At 42.8% G+C, this 17,143-nt stretch overlaps 1 protein-coding gene across 1 annotated transcript in view; it reads left to right on the plus strand.

Annotated features, from left to right (window-relative positions):
* LOC124595494 (DNA polymerase alpha catalytic subunit) overlaps nucleotides 1-17,143 on the plus strand; it is a 262,660-nt gene that overhangs the window by 2,345 nt on the left and 243,172 nt on the right. Inside the window, exons 2-3 of the mRNA XM_047134258.1 lie at nucleotides 7,834-8,025; nucleotides 8,181-8,502. Of these exons, the coding sequence (XP_046990214.1) occupies nucleotides 7,834-8,025; nucleotides 8,181-8,502 (514 nt within the window). The remainder of the gene's footprint in view (nucleotides 1-7,833; nucleotides 8,026-8,180; nucleotides 8,503-17,143) is intronic.

Raw genomic sequence — 17,143 nt, forward strand, 5'->3', positions numbered from 1 at the left:
GGGAAAAATTATACATAAAAACAAAGATGAGGTGACTTACCGAACAAAAGCGCTGGCAGGTCGATAGACACACAAACATACACACAAAATTCAAGCTTTCGCAACAAACTGTTGCCTCATCAGGAAAGAGGGAAGGAGAAGGGAAGACGAAAGGAAGTGGGTTTTAAGGGAGAGGGTAAGGAGTCATTCCAATCCCGGGAGCGGAAAGACTTACCTTAGGGGGAAAAAAGGACGGGTATACACTCGCACACACACATATCCACATATTTAAATATGTCTGCTTGTGTCTGTATGTGTGGATGGATATGTGCGTGTGTGCGAGTGTATACCTGTCCTTTTTTCCCCCTAAGGTAAGTCTTTCCGCTCCCGGGATTGGAATGACTCCTTACCCTCTCCCTTAAAACACACTTCCTTTCGTCTTCCCTTCTCCTTCCCTCTTTCCTGATGAGGCAACAGTTTGTTGCAAAAGCTTGAATTTTGTGTGTATGTTTGTGTGTCTATCGACCTGCCAGCGCTTTTGTTCGGTAAGTCACCTCATCTTTGTTTTTATGTAATATTCTGTTATAGGTGGGTGCCAGGGATATTGGACGGTGATTTAGTGGATCACATCTGCTGCACTACTTATATACAAATGTGACCTGTGCTTTCTTCCAACTACTGGGCACAGCTCTTTTGTTTGTGGGATTTATAGTACATTATACTTAAAATAAGAGCTACTTCGAAGAGTAATTTCTATATAGAGTAAGACAGTAGTTACATCAGTTCCTGGGGCCTGTTAGCTATTTCACACTACCACTGTAACCAATATCTACACCACTCCTCTTTGTAAGGTGTGAGAAGTAACCTAGGGCGGTTCACCTGTATCTTCATAGTAAAGGAGCATTTGAAAATAGAGCTCAGCATTTCATCTTTTGCTTTGCTATTCTCAGTTTCAAGTACTGTGTCATTCGTGAGTGTCCAGTTACTAATTTTGTGGCCACTGTCACCCTTTACTTACGACCAGAATTTCTTTGGGTTTTCTATGTACTTGCAGAGACATTTGAATTTTTGTAGTGATCACTTGATCAGGTCTTTGTTGAACTAGATCAGCAGCTGATGAACAGTTTTCAATCCTATCAATATGTCTCAGAATCATAAGGCATTTAGCAAACAGTACTGCTCCTGCATTAACATGTAAGCATATTCCAGACTCGTGTGCATAAAATGACAGTTGTTTCGCCTACACTGTTTTTGATATATTGCTGTTTGTAAAATGTAACATACCATAACTTTTTTCTCAACTGTTGTGGTGGTGATTCATTAAGCTATTGTCACATTTTATCTTGGCCGCTATCAGTTCGCTGTATGCCTACTACATATTGTTAATGGATTATTATTGAGACAGTCACAACAGTCCATGCATTGTGTGATTTTAGTGTTATACTTCAGACTTCCAATTTTCTCTATCTTTGAGCTTGTTTATGCACGTGTCCTCACTTTCCATCTTGAAGTTTTTTTTCCCCTTTTTTGTAATGTGGCACAATCATATATAGGCTAGATTTTTGTTATGCCTGCAATACTTACTTTTCACATAATATTATTTATGTTCCATTCAGAATCATTAACCTATTGGAAGTAGAATTGTGTGTCAGCAAATAATACCTGAGATACAGTTGAACTTGGATATTAATTATTAAGAGTTGCACAAGCACTGCAGGAACAACATACAAACAGACTGACTGTTCACACAAGTGTAAAACACACATGCACAAACAAAATAGGATCACCAACACAGCACAAATGATATCACTGAATTAATGCTGAAATGAGTTTGTGTTTGTTTCAAATATTTTAACAGTTGTTAAGGCAGTTTCTGACAGCTGCTTCACTTTGGCTCATTCTACATCACTAAAGATCTCCTTTATCGTGGGATCCATGGATTACAGTGATATAAAATGGTTGTGTTCTGTACTGTTCCTTCTGAATTCCTCATAACACATCATAATGTTGTTAGATGGTATGCCACTTCAGAATTCACATAAATATAGGCTGCACCAGCGTAGTGACCCAGATAATGGCACATTATTGAGTGATCCTGGTAGCGCCACATTCTTGAGTGACCCTGATAGTGCTGTGTTCTTGAGGCATGCCCAAACTCCCGAGATCCTTGTCATAGATCACACCATGACCAATCCTTACCACAGATTGTAGTTGATGACGCAAAGGAAGCAGCTCACATCCCACATTTCAACCTTCCTACAAGAAATTGGATATTACTACTTTATTCAAAACACTAATTTTAGTAGTTTTAGTTGTGGATATCATTTCATTTCCCTTAGCATCCTAGTTCTTTGTGTGTGTGTGTGTGGGGGGGGGGGGGGGGGGGTCTCCCTTCATGCTTGCTCCTACTGATCTAACTTTGTCCATGCACATCTTACATTTTATTTTATTGATATTCTCAGTTCACTGTTCTCCATAAGTCATTTCTTCTGTGTTACTGCAAAACTCTTATATTGTCTTGTTGATTGTGAGGTATCACACTGTTGGGTTCTTTGTAAAACTCATTCATCACCTTCATAATTAGAAAACGTTTTGTGTTTCAAATCATAGTCACCTTGTAGGTTAGGGAAGCATATCTGTGAATAAATTCTCAAACAAATCAATGTAATGTATACTTGTGATGTTAGGAAAAGGATAGATTGCTATTACTGTAAAGGTGACCTGCTGAGTTGCAGATGGGCATAGTGGAAAAACTGTTACACATTATATCTTTCAGCCAAAGCCTTCTTCTTGTGTTCTTTGCTGTGCTACTGTGTAAGTGTCTTTTTGTTGTGCTAGTCTGCAACGCGATGGGTCATCTTTATGGTAAGTAGTAGTCGTATCCTAACATTGTTGATATTCCAAACTAAAGTTTCCATTGTTTCATGTAGATTTGTTGTAGAAAAGTTCTGGTAAAATGCAAATGTATATTTGATAGTTGTGACACAGACAGTGGTTTGCACTGCTGCTTGTGAAGCTACTAGGTAAAATGTAAATATACATTTGATAGTTGTGACACAGATGGTGGGTTGCAGTGCTGCTTGTTAAACTATTGGATCCTGCCCCATGCCCTGCAAACATTCGTCTTCGGTCTGTAAACTCTGACTATTTAGAAAAAAACTTCCATATATAATACTTTACCAGGGCATGTGAAGTGCATGCTACCACATATTATGTTAGGATTTCTTCCTATTCCAATTGTGTATGGACTGTGGGAACATGACTGCATAAATGCCTCATCTTCACGGCCCCTGTGGGGACGTTGTTTACGGGGGCAAGGAATATCTCTTAAATTCCTCAGTTAATGCTTGTTCTTGAATCTCAAAGTAGATTTACTCAGGATATTTGGTGACTTTCTTCAAGAGGCCACCAAATCAGGTTTTCCAACATATCTGTGACACACATTCATGAGTCAGACTAACCTGTGATCATTTGTATTGCTCTTCTTTGTATACATTCAGTATCTCCTATTAGTCCTGTGAGGTATGGATCCCTCACGCCTGAGCATCGTTCTGAGGTGGGAAAAACAAGTTAATTATAAACTGTCTCTTTTGTTGACTGCATTTTCCTAGTTGACATCTACATGATTACTCTGCAGTTCACAGTTAAGTGCCAGGCAAAGGGTGCATCGAACTACCTTCAGACTATTTCTCAATGACCCCACTCTCAAACAGTGCTTCGGAAAATGAACAATTAAATCTTTCCTTTCGATCTCTGATTTCTCTTGTTTTATTACAATGATCATTTCTACTTACGTACATGGGTGCGAAAAAAATATTTTTGCGTTCAGAGCGGGAAGTTGGTGATAGAAATTTCATGAGAAGATCATGCTGCAATGAAAAACATCTTTGTTTTAATGATTTCTACCGCAATCTGCATATCATATTCGTGGAACTCAGTCTCCTATATTGCGATAATACAGGGTGACACAGAAAAATGGGAACATTCTGACAATACAGTAAAACTAGAAGTGATGAAGGAAAGAAAATGCATTCATAGTAATTGAAACCTTATAGCTTTGCCATTTACGAAACACTGATGGCATTTATCATTTTAAAAAAATTACATCCTTTAGATGGCATCCTCCTGTACCAATACATTCGTGAAATCTGCTGTTGAGATTCCTCATTGACTACAGCAAGATCTCAGCTGGGATACTGTGAATTGGATCCCAAATTCTCTGTTTTAACTCGTTCAGGGTTCTTGGTTGAGTAATGTAGATTTGATCTTGAGGTAGCTCCCCACAAGAAAAAAATCGCAAATGGATAAATCTGTCGATCTAGGGGCCAGAGAACAATTCTCGCACATATGCCATTGATTGCCCTGGAGTGTGTGATGTTGCTCCATCCTGTTGAAACCAGGCTTTGTGAACATTTGGAAAGTTGTCCAATGCAGGTGTAATGAATGTTCGTAACATCTCCACGTAACAATCGACATTGACAGTTATTGTGTTTCCCTGTCTATTTGCGAAAAAATATGGTTTGATAATCCCATATGATGAAACACCACACCATACTGTCACTTTACTAGCGTGTAAATGGTGCTCATTAATGTCATTAGGATTTGTGTTTGCCCAGTAACAGTAGTTCTGTTTGTCCACATAACCTGTGAGGTGAAAATGTGCCTCATCTGACATACACAACTTGTTTAGAAATTCATTGTCATTGTTTATTTTAGTTATCATCTGTTGACAGAATCCTGGTCATAACCGGTAATCACTGTCCTTCAATTGGTGCACCATCTGTAGTTTGTACAGATGGCATTTTAAATCAAGATGAAGAATTCTGCAAACACTCTCCCGGGACATTCCAACCACTGCTGCTTTCTTACGAATTGAACGCTGTGGGCTCCGTAAGACGGACTCGCGTACAACATCAATGTTCGCTAGAGAACATACACTTCTTGGTTGTCATGTTGGTTTCTTCTTGACGGCAGATCCAGTCTCTTCAATGTTATTAATCCAACATTTTATCGCGTGTTTCGACAGAATATCATGACGTCCTAAATTGTAAAAACATCGAAACTCCCTCTGCGCTGCTACCAAACTATCTTTGTTTTTGTAAAACATTTTTGTGGCTAATGCACACTGTTGCCTGTTCCACTGATCCATGATTACTGAAATGGCGGACTGTTTATTCACGAACTGTCATGAACCTGCAGTGCTGCCACCTGCCCATGGCTGCCACTACTCGTTTCAAACATACCCATTATTCTGTGTCACCCTGTACTAAATGAACTGCCCTTCTTTGACCTTTTATGGTATCCTCCATTAGTTTTACCTGTTGCAGATCCCACACTGTGTAGCAATACTCTAGAAGAGGATGGAATACTGTAGTGTAGGCAGTATGCATCATCTTAGTGTTCTGGCAATAATTCCCAGTCTTTGGTTTGCTTTCTCACAACATTATCTATGGCATCATTCCAATTGAAGTTTTATGTAATTGTTATTTCTTGAGTATTTAGTGGAATTCACAGCCTTTAAATTTATATGATTTATTGTGTAGCTGAAATTTAGCAAACTCCTTTAAGTACTAATGTGACAGTCTTCATACTTCATTTAGAGTCAATAGCCACTTTTTGCACCATGCAGACATTTGTCTAAATCATTTTGCATTTGGTTTTGATCCTCTGATGACTTTATGAGATAAGTGACAGCATCATTTGCAAACACTGTATCCTATCAATGAACAGAAGTATATTACCTACAACTGAGCCTATATCACAAAATATTAAATTTTTTAATTATGTGAAGTGCACAATATTTCATTTCTGAACATTTTAAACAAGTTGCCAGTCTTTGCACCACTTTGGACCATTGTCAAGACCTGACTGGGTATTTGTGTTGTTTTATTCAGATAGTATGGTAGATCATTACAGATACCTGCGTTATCTTAAAAAAAAAGAGGATTACATGTGGCATCCTCCATACCGAGAGATCCTCAATCCAGCCACAAATTTTGTGTGATACCCCCTATAACTGTACTTTTGATAATAAGTGTAGGTGTGGTACTAGCACAAATGCTTTTCGGAAGTCAAGAAATACTGTATCCATATGATTTCTTTGATCCGTAGTTTCTTGGGGAGTTATTTGTAGAAAGTGCAGGTTGGGTTGCACATGACCAATGTTTTTAGAACCCACAATGTTTAGTGTGGAGGAGATAATGCTGTTTGAGATCAGTAAGTTTTGGGATTCTATAATGGGTGTCTGTCAGGGAGATTGGACTATAGTTTTATGGATCCTATCTGCTATCCTCCTTGTACCCAAGTGTGACTGGTACTGTCTTTCAAGTACTGGACACAGATTTTTGTTAGAGGTATCTACAGTATGTTATAATTAAAATGAGAGCTAAATTCAACTGAAATTCTGTATAGAACTATCAGGGAGTTCATCAGGCCCTGGACTCTCATTTAGTGTTTGCTGTTTCTCAATGCAACTATAACCAATATCTGTACCACTCATCCTTACAGTGGTATGGAAAGTAAACTGAGGCAATACACCTGTCCCATGCTTAATAAAGGAACATCTGAAAATGGAGCCCAGCATTCCTGAGTTTTGTTTTTCTACCTTCAGTTTCACTACCTGTTTCATTCTTAAGTCTCTGGTGTCTTTGACATTCATTTGACCAGAATTTCTTTGGGTTTTGTGAGAGATCTTTCAATAAGGTACTGATGGGGTGGCCGTTGAAGGCTTCACATGTTCCTTTTCTGTTAGCCAATCATGTTTCATTCAGCATCTATCTATAGCCCTATGTTTTGGTTTACACCTATTTTACAGAAGTCAGTGTTTCATTAGAAGTTTCCTTATAATGGTTATCTACCTTGGAGTATTTCTCCCATCGTAAATGTGAATTATTGTAGCACCCCCACTGGCAAATGTTTTGAGTTCCTGTATTAGGTAAGACATGATTGCCTCTTTATTTAGCCTATTGAACATGTAAATATTCCTACTAGTTTTAGATATTCCTTGTACTTTAGTAATCAGTATTCCTACTTGTTTTGGATGTTGTGCTTTAGTATCAGCAAGAGAGCTAGTATTCCTAATTGTTTTAGGTGTTCTGTGTGTTTTAGTAATCATTGTTGTGACAACTACCTGTGTCACTGATATCAGTTTCATTAGGGGCATCCTCAGAGGTCTGATCTATTTGTTGCAATTATGTCTGTTATATTCCCATCATGAGCAGGCTTCGTAGCTATATGTTCTAGGTGGTTCCCAGAGAAGGTGTTTAGTAATTCTTTTGTGGAAAGTCATGTCACATCCACAACACAAAACTGTAACAATTGATTATTGAATTATTAATGTCTTCTCCAGTTTGATAGAGAAACATGTGTACTAACAAACTGAGATTTTCTGTAAACTACTTGGTTGTATCTGGGGGTGACTCTGGTGATCGGTAGAAAGACCCAGTTTTAACTTTATGCCCACTCTTGATACTGATTATGGGCCAAACAGTATCACATGCAACTACTCTTTGTTGGTCAATTTGAGTTGATTATCTATTGTGGCAAATCCATCGCCCATTTTGCATAAGCCAATCCTTCCATATGAACTTAGACTTTCCCAAAGAATCTCACTTCTGTTGATTTAGATTTTTAGCCATCTCTCTCTAATTAGTGTTGTATGACCTCCACCTCCTTTTAGGATTGCTTCTAAGTCTGAGACTTCGTTGCATATGCTTAGTAACTGTTGCTTATTCCACTGTGACCATTATTTTGCTTGTGAGAAGCTAGATTAAGAATTAACACAGTCATCTGAATGTTACTAAATGTCTAATCAACTTTAAGTGTTGGACTTACTAATTATATCTTCACTTCTAGCTCACAGGTCCCGGCGACAAAAAGCGGATCGTAATGGTCGTCTCGCTGCACTTGAAAAACTGAAACAGTTGAAAGGAAGCAAAAACAAATATGAAGTGGAGGACTTTGAAAATGTGTATGAGGAAGTGGATGAAAAAGAATATTCGAAGAAAGTGCTGGAACGTCAGGTTGATGACTGGATTGTTGATGACGGTAATATTTATGTAAAAATCTCACGTAAGGACTTCTGAATTTCAGTCATTGTGTTCTACTTCTTAACGAGATTGTTCTTATCACGTATGGTAATGTGTTTTTTTTTTTAATAACGTATGGTATGTTTTTTTTACTTAAAAGCTCTTTCTTTGTAGATGGCAGTGGATATGTTGAGGATGGTCGTGAAATATTTGATGATGACCTTGATGATGAATCAATTACTTCAGCTTCACGACAGAAAAACAGCTACAGTGGGAAACACGTTAAGAAATCAAATAGTAAAAATGATGCGAAGAAAAACGGTGATGGGTCAGCGAGTATTCGCAATATGCTTATGAACATGCCATCACGGAAGAGGAAAAGAGAAGCAAATGTGAAATTGGATGATGATGATATCCTAGGTGACATTATGCAGGAGTTACATGGTAACAACAGCATCAGCAAGAAACAATCATTAGACACAGGATTATCTCCACAGTAAGTAATTTTATTACCGATCATATATTAAAGGTTCTTAAGATATATCTTGTAACTAATTTGATTAAATCCAACGTTTCTTTTATGGTGGCAAAAGAGAGTTCATTACATGTCTTTAGTAATGGGAAGTTGTAATTTTAATAAGAATCCAAATTTTTAAATCAGAATTTCAATCGTTTAGGAGTGAAGGAGACCACTTGCTGAATAGTAGAAGCATTGAGTTGTCAACAGGCACTCCAAGCAAAAAAAGAATAAAAACACGGAACACACAGCAGGAAATCTATTTGCAGACTATAATTTGGGTGATAGTGTCTGCCTGTGAAGATCTATGTGAGACCTTGAGCATACTGGGCAAACTTATAAATCTGTATTCTCGAGTAAACCAGCAGCCTTTTTATATGGTCACGAGAACCTTTTTATATGGTCACCAGAAACTGAATTAGTGACATCTGTTGCATTGGAGAGTAAGTGCTCCTGCCATTGTGGCAAATGAAGTCGTTCAGTATGTTGTGTCTGTGAAACCTTGTACTTCTGTTGTCATTACAGAAGAATGCATCACTACTGGTTTGCAGGCATTGGGTTATTCATGGACATGTGTCAAAGGTGTACTTGCGTGCCTTGATTTGGGGAAACTGCTTCTGCCAGTCTACTGCTCTGGAGAGAGATAGGTATTCTCATGTGGGTGGTGGTGGTGGTGGTGGTGGTGGTGGTGTGGGATGAAATGGATCTGTGATAATGTCTGCCATCACCCCTCACTGGAAAGTCATATGTGAATCCATTGTCTGATTTGCTGTATCCACTTGCTTGCCTACAACATTGTGCAGGTGAGTAGGATGCTTACAAAATTGAATGGTGACAGGATCACCAGATGTGGGGTTACTTTGCTCTTTTCCCTCCCACTCCATCTATGATTCTGTGATCTTGTTCCTAATGAGCTCATCTGGGATGTAATTGAGTAAGTTGTGTGCTCACTGGACCTAGATTTTGCCAGTCCCATTAAGTTGTGGGTGGCAGTTGAATGATGACAGATAAAGATGGGTCCTTATTCCTTACGGTACTTTTGAACCCATGCAGTGATCCATCACCGCTTGTACTAGAGCAAAGGAGTTGGTGTGTGTTATTAGGTAGATGTTTAATTAAATTGGTCATGGGTCCATGCTAACAGCAATTTGAAGACATAATGTAAATTATTCAAATTAGAATATTCCCTTAAATCAACATAAAAATCTTTTATTGTGCACTATTCTTTTCTTTCTTTTAATGTTTGTTTTCCTTGTACCCATTCATATCGACTCACGGTTATCCATATTTTCTCCACCTGTATGTAATTAAGTGTGTATTTATTTATTTTATTTTTACAGTTATCCACCACTTCAAACATCATTCCCACTTTGAGGCAATTATCATGTCTAGAAACAAACAGTTTATGAGTCAGATATAATATTCCCCCACGAATAGTGGACCTTTGTGTGTTGGGATGAGTTGACTTCCCTCAGAGATAGAGATGTCCGTAGCACAGACACAACTTCATAAATCTGTGGAGAGGCCACATTTAATGTGTGTCTTCTGAAGATGAATTGTTATAGGAAAGACAGTATGTAAAATTAATCTATCCAGAAGGGGGGGGGGGGGGGGTTAACATAAGAAAATATGGCCTTGCTACGTCAGTACTATTGAAAGCAAGTGGACTGTAGCCATTATATTTTGCCATGGACATATAGCTCTGTTGTATGATTGTGGGTAAAACATTCCAGAAGTAAAATAGTCCCTCAATTGGGTGTCTGGGCGATGACTACTCACAGCGATTTTATCATTAGTAGAAACAAATATGGCAAACTTCAGGTCAGTGTGTGGTATGTTGCATTCCTTAACCCTTTAACTGCTCTGGACGTGTTAACGTGTGCTCCTTTGTACCTGTCCCTATGTGCTTTGAACGTGTTTATGCGCGCCACCAGTCCTTCTACATGGTACTCTGAACGTGTCTAAACGTAGACACATTCAGAGTACCAGGTAGAAGGACTGGTTGCGTGCGTAAACACATTCAGAGCACACAGGGACAGGTACAAAGGCACACACGTTAACATGTCCATAGCAATTAAAGGGTTAATTGTGTACATGGTTTAGAGAAACTGAAAAGGTAAGTAGGTAGGTTGAAGTTACATTTAATGGGGATTTGTGAAGTGTGATGGTAAGAATACAGGACTTCTATCCAGGTGAGTATAGAATTATCAATACAAAATCAAATAGGAATAATGAAGTATGGAGGTGCTGGTCTAATAACAAACGAGAAAATAGGGCCACAGGTAAACTACTGTGAACAGCATACTGAACAGATCATTCTAGAAAGATAGATTCAAAGACAAGTACCACTACAGTACCCCCCAGGGGGGCTCACGGTTCTTTCATCAGTACGTGCGTGGCGAACATGGGGCCCCGAGCTATTGCAGCCCTCCTTCTTTCCAGGGCTGCATTTCCTTGCCCTTCCCCCTCCTTTCCTCTCCTTGCTCCTTCCCCCTTGCCTTCTCCTCTCCCTCTCTTGGTGTTGGTGTCCTTGCTTATGTTGACCCCGCTGTCCTCCTGGTTATGTTGGTTTTGTAATTTAGTTTTGTTGCGTAATCACCTCCTCCTTTTGGCACTCCCTGGTCTCCCTCTGGGGTTTGACCTCCACTACTAAATTTCTCTTCCGTAGTGTGAGCCATTTGGGGAAGAGCACCTTACCTTGTGTCTCCAACGTGTGCCCTCCTAGTTCATTCCATCTTTTCTTTCACGTCATTGTCTGACAACAGGGTGCATAACCAGCACGTTAGCCAGCCCGTGTGGTGGGGTCGCTATGTACCCTTTTGGTTGAGCCCCCTGAACATATAGGGATCACACTTCTGATACCTGAGCTGTGACCACCTCATGTAAGCCTACGAGTGGTTGCTTGTCATCCTGGAGCATCGGAACTCCTGGCAATGGCCGTCATGCCAGACGACCCTTGCTGTGGCTGGGTGGCGCCCGTGAGGAAAGCCCCTGATCAGAGTGGGTAATATCAGGGCGGACACTATGCAAATGAAACACATATGGGTCCAGAACTCTGGGCGTTCTTCTGTGGCCGTCTCTCTGTGTGGAACTGATTCTTTTAGTGCTACTTCTCCTGCCCCTTCGGCCTTCCCTTCCATGGCTACCCTGGGAGGAGGGTCAGGCCCGTCGGCTAGGGGCGAAACCTTTCCCCCCTATCTGGTTTGCACCAGGACTGATGGGGATACTTTCACCAATACCAAAACCTTTATTCTTTGTGGAACACATTGAAGACAAGTTTGGCGAAGTGGACTCCCTGAGCAAGATGTGGTAGGGTTTGTTGTTGATGAAAACTGCTTCAGCTGCCCAGTCTGCGGCCCTTCGTGCCTGTAACCATCTTGGCACAATTCCTGTGTCCATTACCCCCCACCAGTCTCTAAATATGGTTCAAGGTGTGATTTTTCACAGGGACCTCATCCTTCACACTGATGAGGAACTTCGGGACAATCTCAGACAGTGGGGTGTTCACTTTGTTCGGCGTGTTCAGAAGGGTCCGAAGGACAATCACAGTGATACTGGAGCCTTTATCCTGGCCTTTGAAGGGGATACACTCGCTGAGAAAGTAAAGATTATGGTTTATCGAAGAGATGTGAAGCCATACATCCCACCCCCTATGAGGTGTTTTAAGTGCTTGTGTTTTGGACACGTCTTCCCGCTGTTCCAGGCCACTCCATGAGGGGAGTTCCTGTGTTCCCCCTCCTGTGTGTATTAATTGTCATGGCAATCATCACTCATTCTCCACGTTCACCAGATTGCCCAGTATATAAGAAGGAAAAGAAGATACAGGAGTATGAGTCCCTTGATCCTTTAACCTACACTGAGGCTCGTAAGAAGTATGCAAGTCTTCACCCTGTGTCGATGACGTCTAGTTATGCTTTAGTTACATCTTCACCCCTTCCTCTTCCTTCCTTACCCCAGTCCCAGGCCCCTCTCCTCCCCCCCTTTCCTGCAGCTCCCCCACCTTCTCCTCCTGGTGCTGCTCCCCCTCCCCAGCCAGAGAAGTGTCCCACTCCTTCGGCGTCTGCCTGTCAAGGGCGCCCCTCCCGGGATGCCTCTTCCCGGCGCCTTCCAGACCAAAGGTCTGCTGCCATGCGAGAACCGCGGTCTGTCAGCCCCCAGGTCGCCCAATCTCTTTCTGTTCCCGACCTTGCTGCAGCTGGCTGCTTTATGCCACACAGCCCTCCTCGATCTCAAACAGAAAAGAAGAAAAAACATAAGTCCCGGGACAAGGAACCTCTGGTGTCCCCAGAGGTCCCATCCCCGGCTTCACAACCAGATTCTGACCTGTTGTTCATGGATGTCGCCCCCTCCTTGTCGGTGACGGGTGGTGACCCGGCGGTATGACTGGCTTTAGCCTGTTCAACCCCCATTTGAACCATTGTTCTGTGGTTATCCAGTGGAATTGTAATGGATACTACCTTCACCTTCTGGAATTGAAATCCCTTTATTTCGTCTTACTCAGCAGTTTGTGTGGTTCTACAGGAATCTCATTTTACTGATGATCACTCACTGACCCTCTGTGGGTTCCGTTTTTCTGTTGAAATCGGGTCGGACCCCTGCGGGCTTCTGGTGGCGTTTGTGCGTTGGTTCATACAGACGTTGCTAGCACGTGGATTCCTCTTCAAACTACACTGGAAGTGGTTGCTGTTAGGGTCCACCTGAACTTTGAGGTCACAGTTTGCAATCTTTATCTCCCTCCTGATAGGACACTCTCACCTGCTGCCTTAACTGCCCTTCTTCAGCAACTTCCTCCTCCCTTCCTCCTCCTCGGGGATTTTAATGCTCATCATCCCTTGTGGGGCCTTCTTAATGATGGCTCCCCTCCTCATTTCAGTGCCGGTCATGGTACCTTTTCTGCCATTGATCTTTCTCTTTCTTCTCCCTCCCTCCTCCCTTCATTACACTGGTTGCCACACGACGACCTTTGTGATAGTGACTATTTCCCATTGATTCTCTCGCTCCCATCCCACTCCCCGTTGGACAGGTTACCCCGTTGGTCTTTCCAATGCCCTGATTGGCCTCTATACACTGCACAGGTCGTGTTTCATCCCTCTTTCTCGGGTTGTATTGATGACGTCCTACGTGACGTGTCTGACGTGATTGTTCTCGCTGCTAGCCTTGCTGTACTGCGCTCATCTGGACCATTTCGTCGCCGGCAAGTCCTGTGGTGGAGTACGGCCATTGCCATCTGTGATCGCCGTCGAGCTTTGCAACCCCTTAAGAGGCACCCATCCGTTGCCAACCTTATTACCATTAAACGCCTTCACGCTAAAGCCCGTTATTTAAACAAACAGAGCAAATTGATATGTTGGGAATAATTTGCTTCTTCCCTCGGTTCTACTGTCCCTATGTTACGGGTATGGGCTACACTTCGCTCTCTCCAAGGTTGCCATTGGCAGTCCACCCTTCCAGGCCTTCAACTCCCAGATGGCCTTTTTACGGACCCGTTGATTCTTGCGGAACATCTTGTGATCCATTTTGCAATGGCATCAGCATCAGCCTCCTATCTGGCTGCTTTCCTTCACCAGAAACAGTGGGCCGAAGCTTCCACCTTATGTTTCACCCCTTGTCAGTCAGAATCTTACAACAAACCTTTTACTGAATGGGAATTTCTTTCCGCACTTTATTCTTCTCATGATACAGCCCCTGGCCCAACTCCATTCATAACCAACTGCTTCAACATCTCGGTGCTCCACAACAGCAACATCTTCTCCAGGTGTTTAACTGTATTTGGCTCCAGGGTGACTTCCCTTCTCAGGGGAGGGATAGCATCGTGGTTCCTGTCCTTAAGCCTTGTAAGAACCCCCTATTTGTTGAAAGCTATCAGCCAATTAGTCTGACAAATGTTGTTTGCAAGTTACTTGAATGGATGGTAGCCTGTCGCCTCAATTGGGTCCTCGAATCTTGGGACCTATTGTCCCCTTACCAGTGTGGCTTCTGAGAGGGACAGTCTCTGATCGATCATTTACTTCGCTTGGAATCTGCAGTTCGGCAGGCTTTTTCCCAGTGCCGCTATTTGGTTGCAGTTGTTTTTTGACCTTGGCAAGGCCTATGACACGGCTTGGTGCCATCACATCTTACTTACACTTCATCAGTGGGGTCTTAGAGGCCCACTCCAGATTTTTATCTGCCAGTTCCTGTTCCATCGGTCATCCAGGGTTCGGGTTGGTACTGTTTTTAGTTCTCCACGGACCCAGTAGATGGGCATCCCACAGGGTTCTGTATTGAGTGTACTTCTTTCCCTCATTGCTATCGATGCACTTGTGGCCTCTGTCGGTCCTTTGGTCTCCCCTGCTCTGTATGTGGATGATTTCTGCATTTGGGTTCCTCTTTGATGGCCTCTGCAGAGCGGCAGCTCCAGGGAGCTATACGGTGTGCCTTTGAATGGACCCTCTCACACGGGTTTCAATTCTCTCCTTTAAAATCGCGGGTGGTCCACTTCTGTTGCCATACTACGATCCACCCTGATCTAGAGCTCTATCTCGATGCACAATGATTGCCTGTGGTCCCACAGTTTTGTTTCCTGGGTCTTCTTTTCGACAAGCTCACTTGGCTGCCCCATATCAGACTTCTGAAGGTAGGATGTTTCTGTAAACTCAATGTCCATCGCTTCCTTGCCCACGCCTCTTGGGGTGCGGACCGCTCCCTCCTTTATCGTGCTTTAGTTCTGTCTCGCTTGGACTATGGTTGTCAAGTTTATGGTTCATCTGCTCCTTCCACACTGCATGTGCTGGATCCAGTCCACCATCGTGGTATCCATTTGGCCACCGGTGCCTTCCCTACTAGCCCTGTTGATAGTCTCCTGGTTGAAGCTGGGATCCCCCCCCCCCCCCCCCCCCTTTCTGGTGTCTTATGCAATCACTGTCCGTTCCTCTCCCACTCATCCTTCCTATTCTATCCTTTTCCAAGACCATGGACGTTGCCCACCTGATTCCCACCCTCGGGCGGGTTTACCAGTTGTGCTCCTGCCTTGCATCTCTTCGCTGTGATTTTCAGCTTCCTTCTTTGTCCTGTCTTCCACACTCCCCCCCCCCCCCCCCCGCCCCCCCCCCCCCCCCCCCCCCCCCCCCACACACACACACACACACTCCCCCCAGTTAGTTCCTCAGCCCTGAATTCGGGTGGATCTCCACCGAGGTCCGAAAGATTCCATCCCCCCGATGGTGTTCCGTTCCTTTTTCCACCGAATTTTAATGGCAGTTTCCCAGGCCCTTGCCTTTATTACAGTCCCAACACAACCGCGTTTTGTTATGTATGGACTCAATGAGTGGCCTTTAGGCTATTGACCAGTGTTTTTCGCACCATCCCTTGGTCTCTGCCATCCATGACCATCTCGTTGATATTCACCATGCTGCTTGTTCCATTGACTTCCTTTGGTTCCCTGGCCATGTGGGTATCCCAGGTAATGAGCTCGCTGATCGTTTGGCTGGGGGAACAGTCTTTTACCCCCGTTTTCTGTAACCCCTCCTGCAGCGGATTTACGACTTCACATCAAATCCCACTTCGCACAATCATGGGCCAACTCTTGGGAGGCTACTTCCCTGTCTAATAAACTTCGTGTGATTAAGGTGACACCAGGCCCGTGGCATTCTTCCTTTCACCTCTCCCGAAAGGACTCAACCACACTGTGTCGTCCTCTGCATTGGCCGTACCAGGCTGACCCATGGTTTTCTTTTGCGTGATGAGCCCCCCCCCCCACTTTGTGGTTGTGGAGCCTTCCAGTCAGTAGCGCACATTTTGGTTGAATGCCCCCTTCTTTTGGCTCTGCATGCTGAGTACAGACTCCCCCCCACTTTACCTCTGATGTTGGCTGACAATTCCCAGATGGTCTAACTGGGGTGGTTTTTATTCTCAGTTTTAAGATTTTTAATCTTTCTCTGATGTTGGGGCAGGGCGGTGAGTGTTGGGGTATCTCCCACTGTAAGCCGTGTTTGGAGATTCCCGACTCCCCTCCCTGGCCGAGATCCTCTTTTCTTCCCCTTTTACTCTGTTTTTATCACTTTTTAGGATTGGTTAGTCTTCTTTTCCCATACACACTTCTACATCCTAGCAGTTGCACGCTTTTAAGTCGCAGGTGGTCTTGCCTCTACTGCTTCAGAGGTGGGATATTTCCTGTCTCTAGCATAGCGTGGGGTTCGCTCTCTTGCTGACTTACCTCATTTTGTTTTTACCATTGATGTCATGACTGCACTTATACATTTTTTTAGCCTTTTCCCTTTTGTTGTTCTGACTTGTCTGAGATGTCACACTATTGGAATGGACCACATTTGAAACAAGGGGCTGATGACCTTGCCGTTTGGTCCCTTAAACCCCAATCAACCAACCACTACAGTAGTAAAAGTTTATATGTTTACTAGTCCAGTGCTCTGTCTTGCTTATTGGGCCAGCACTACCATAACTAACTTTCATAATGCAGTTACAGATTGTTACTTTGTGATCTAGTTTCCATTGATCCGATTTTTACTGAATAGTCTCAGTGTGTTAGCTATTTTTAGTTTTTTTGGGAAGATTTTTAGTCTTTTTCCTTATTTTAAACCTTAAATATTGATATGCAGTCTGTATTGTGTTATAAATTATACTT

This window comes from Schistocerca americana, chromosome 2 (genome assembly GCF_021461395.2).
Source record: "Schistocerca americana isolate TAMUIC-IGC-003095 chromosome 2, iqSchAmer2.1, whole genome shotgun sequence".
In the NCBI taxonomy this organism is placed as follows: domain Eukaryota; kingdom Metazoa; phylum Arthropoda; class Insecta; order Orthoptera; family Acrididae; genus Schistocerca; species Schistocerca americana.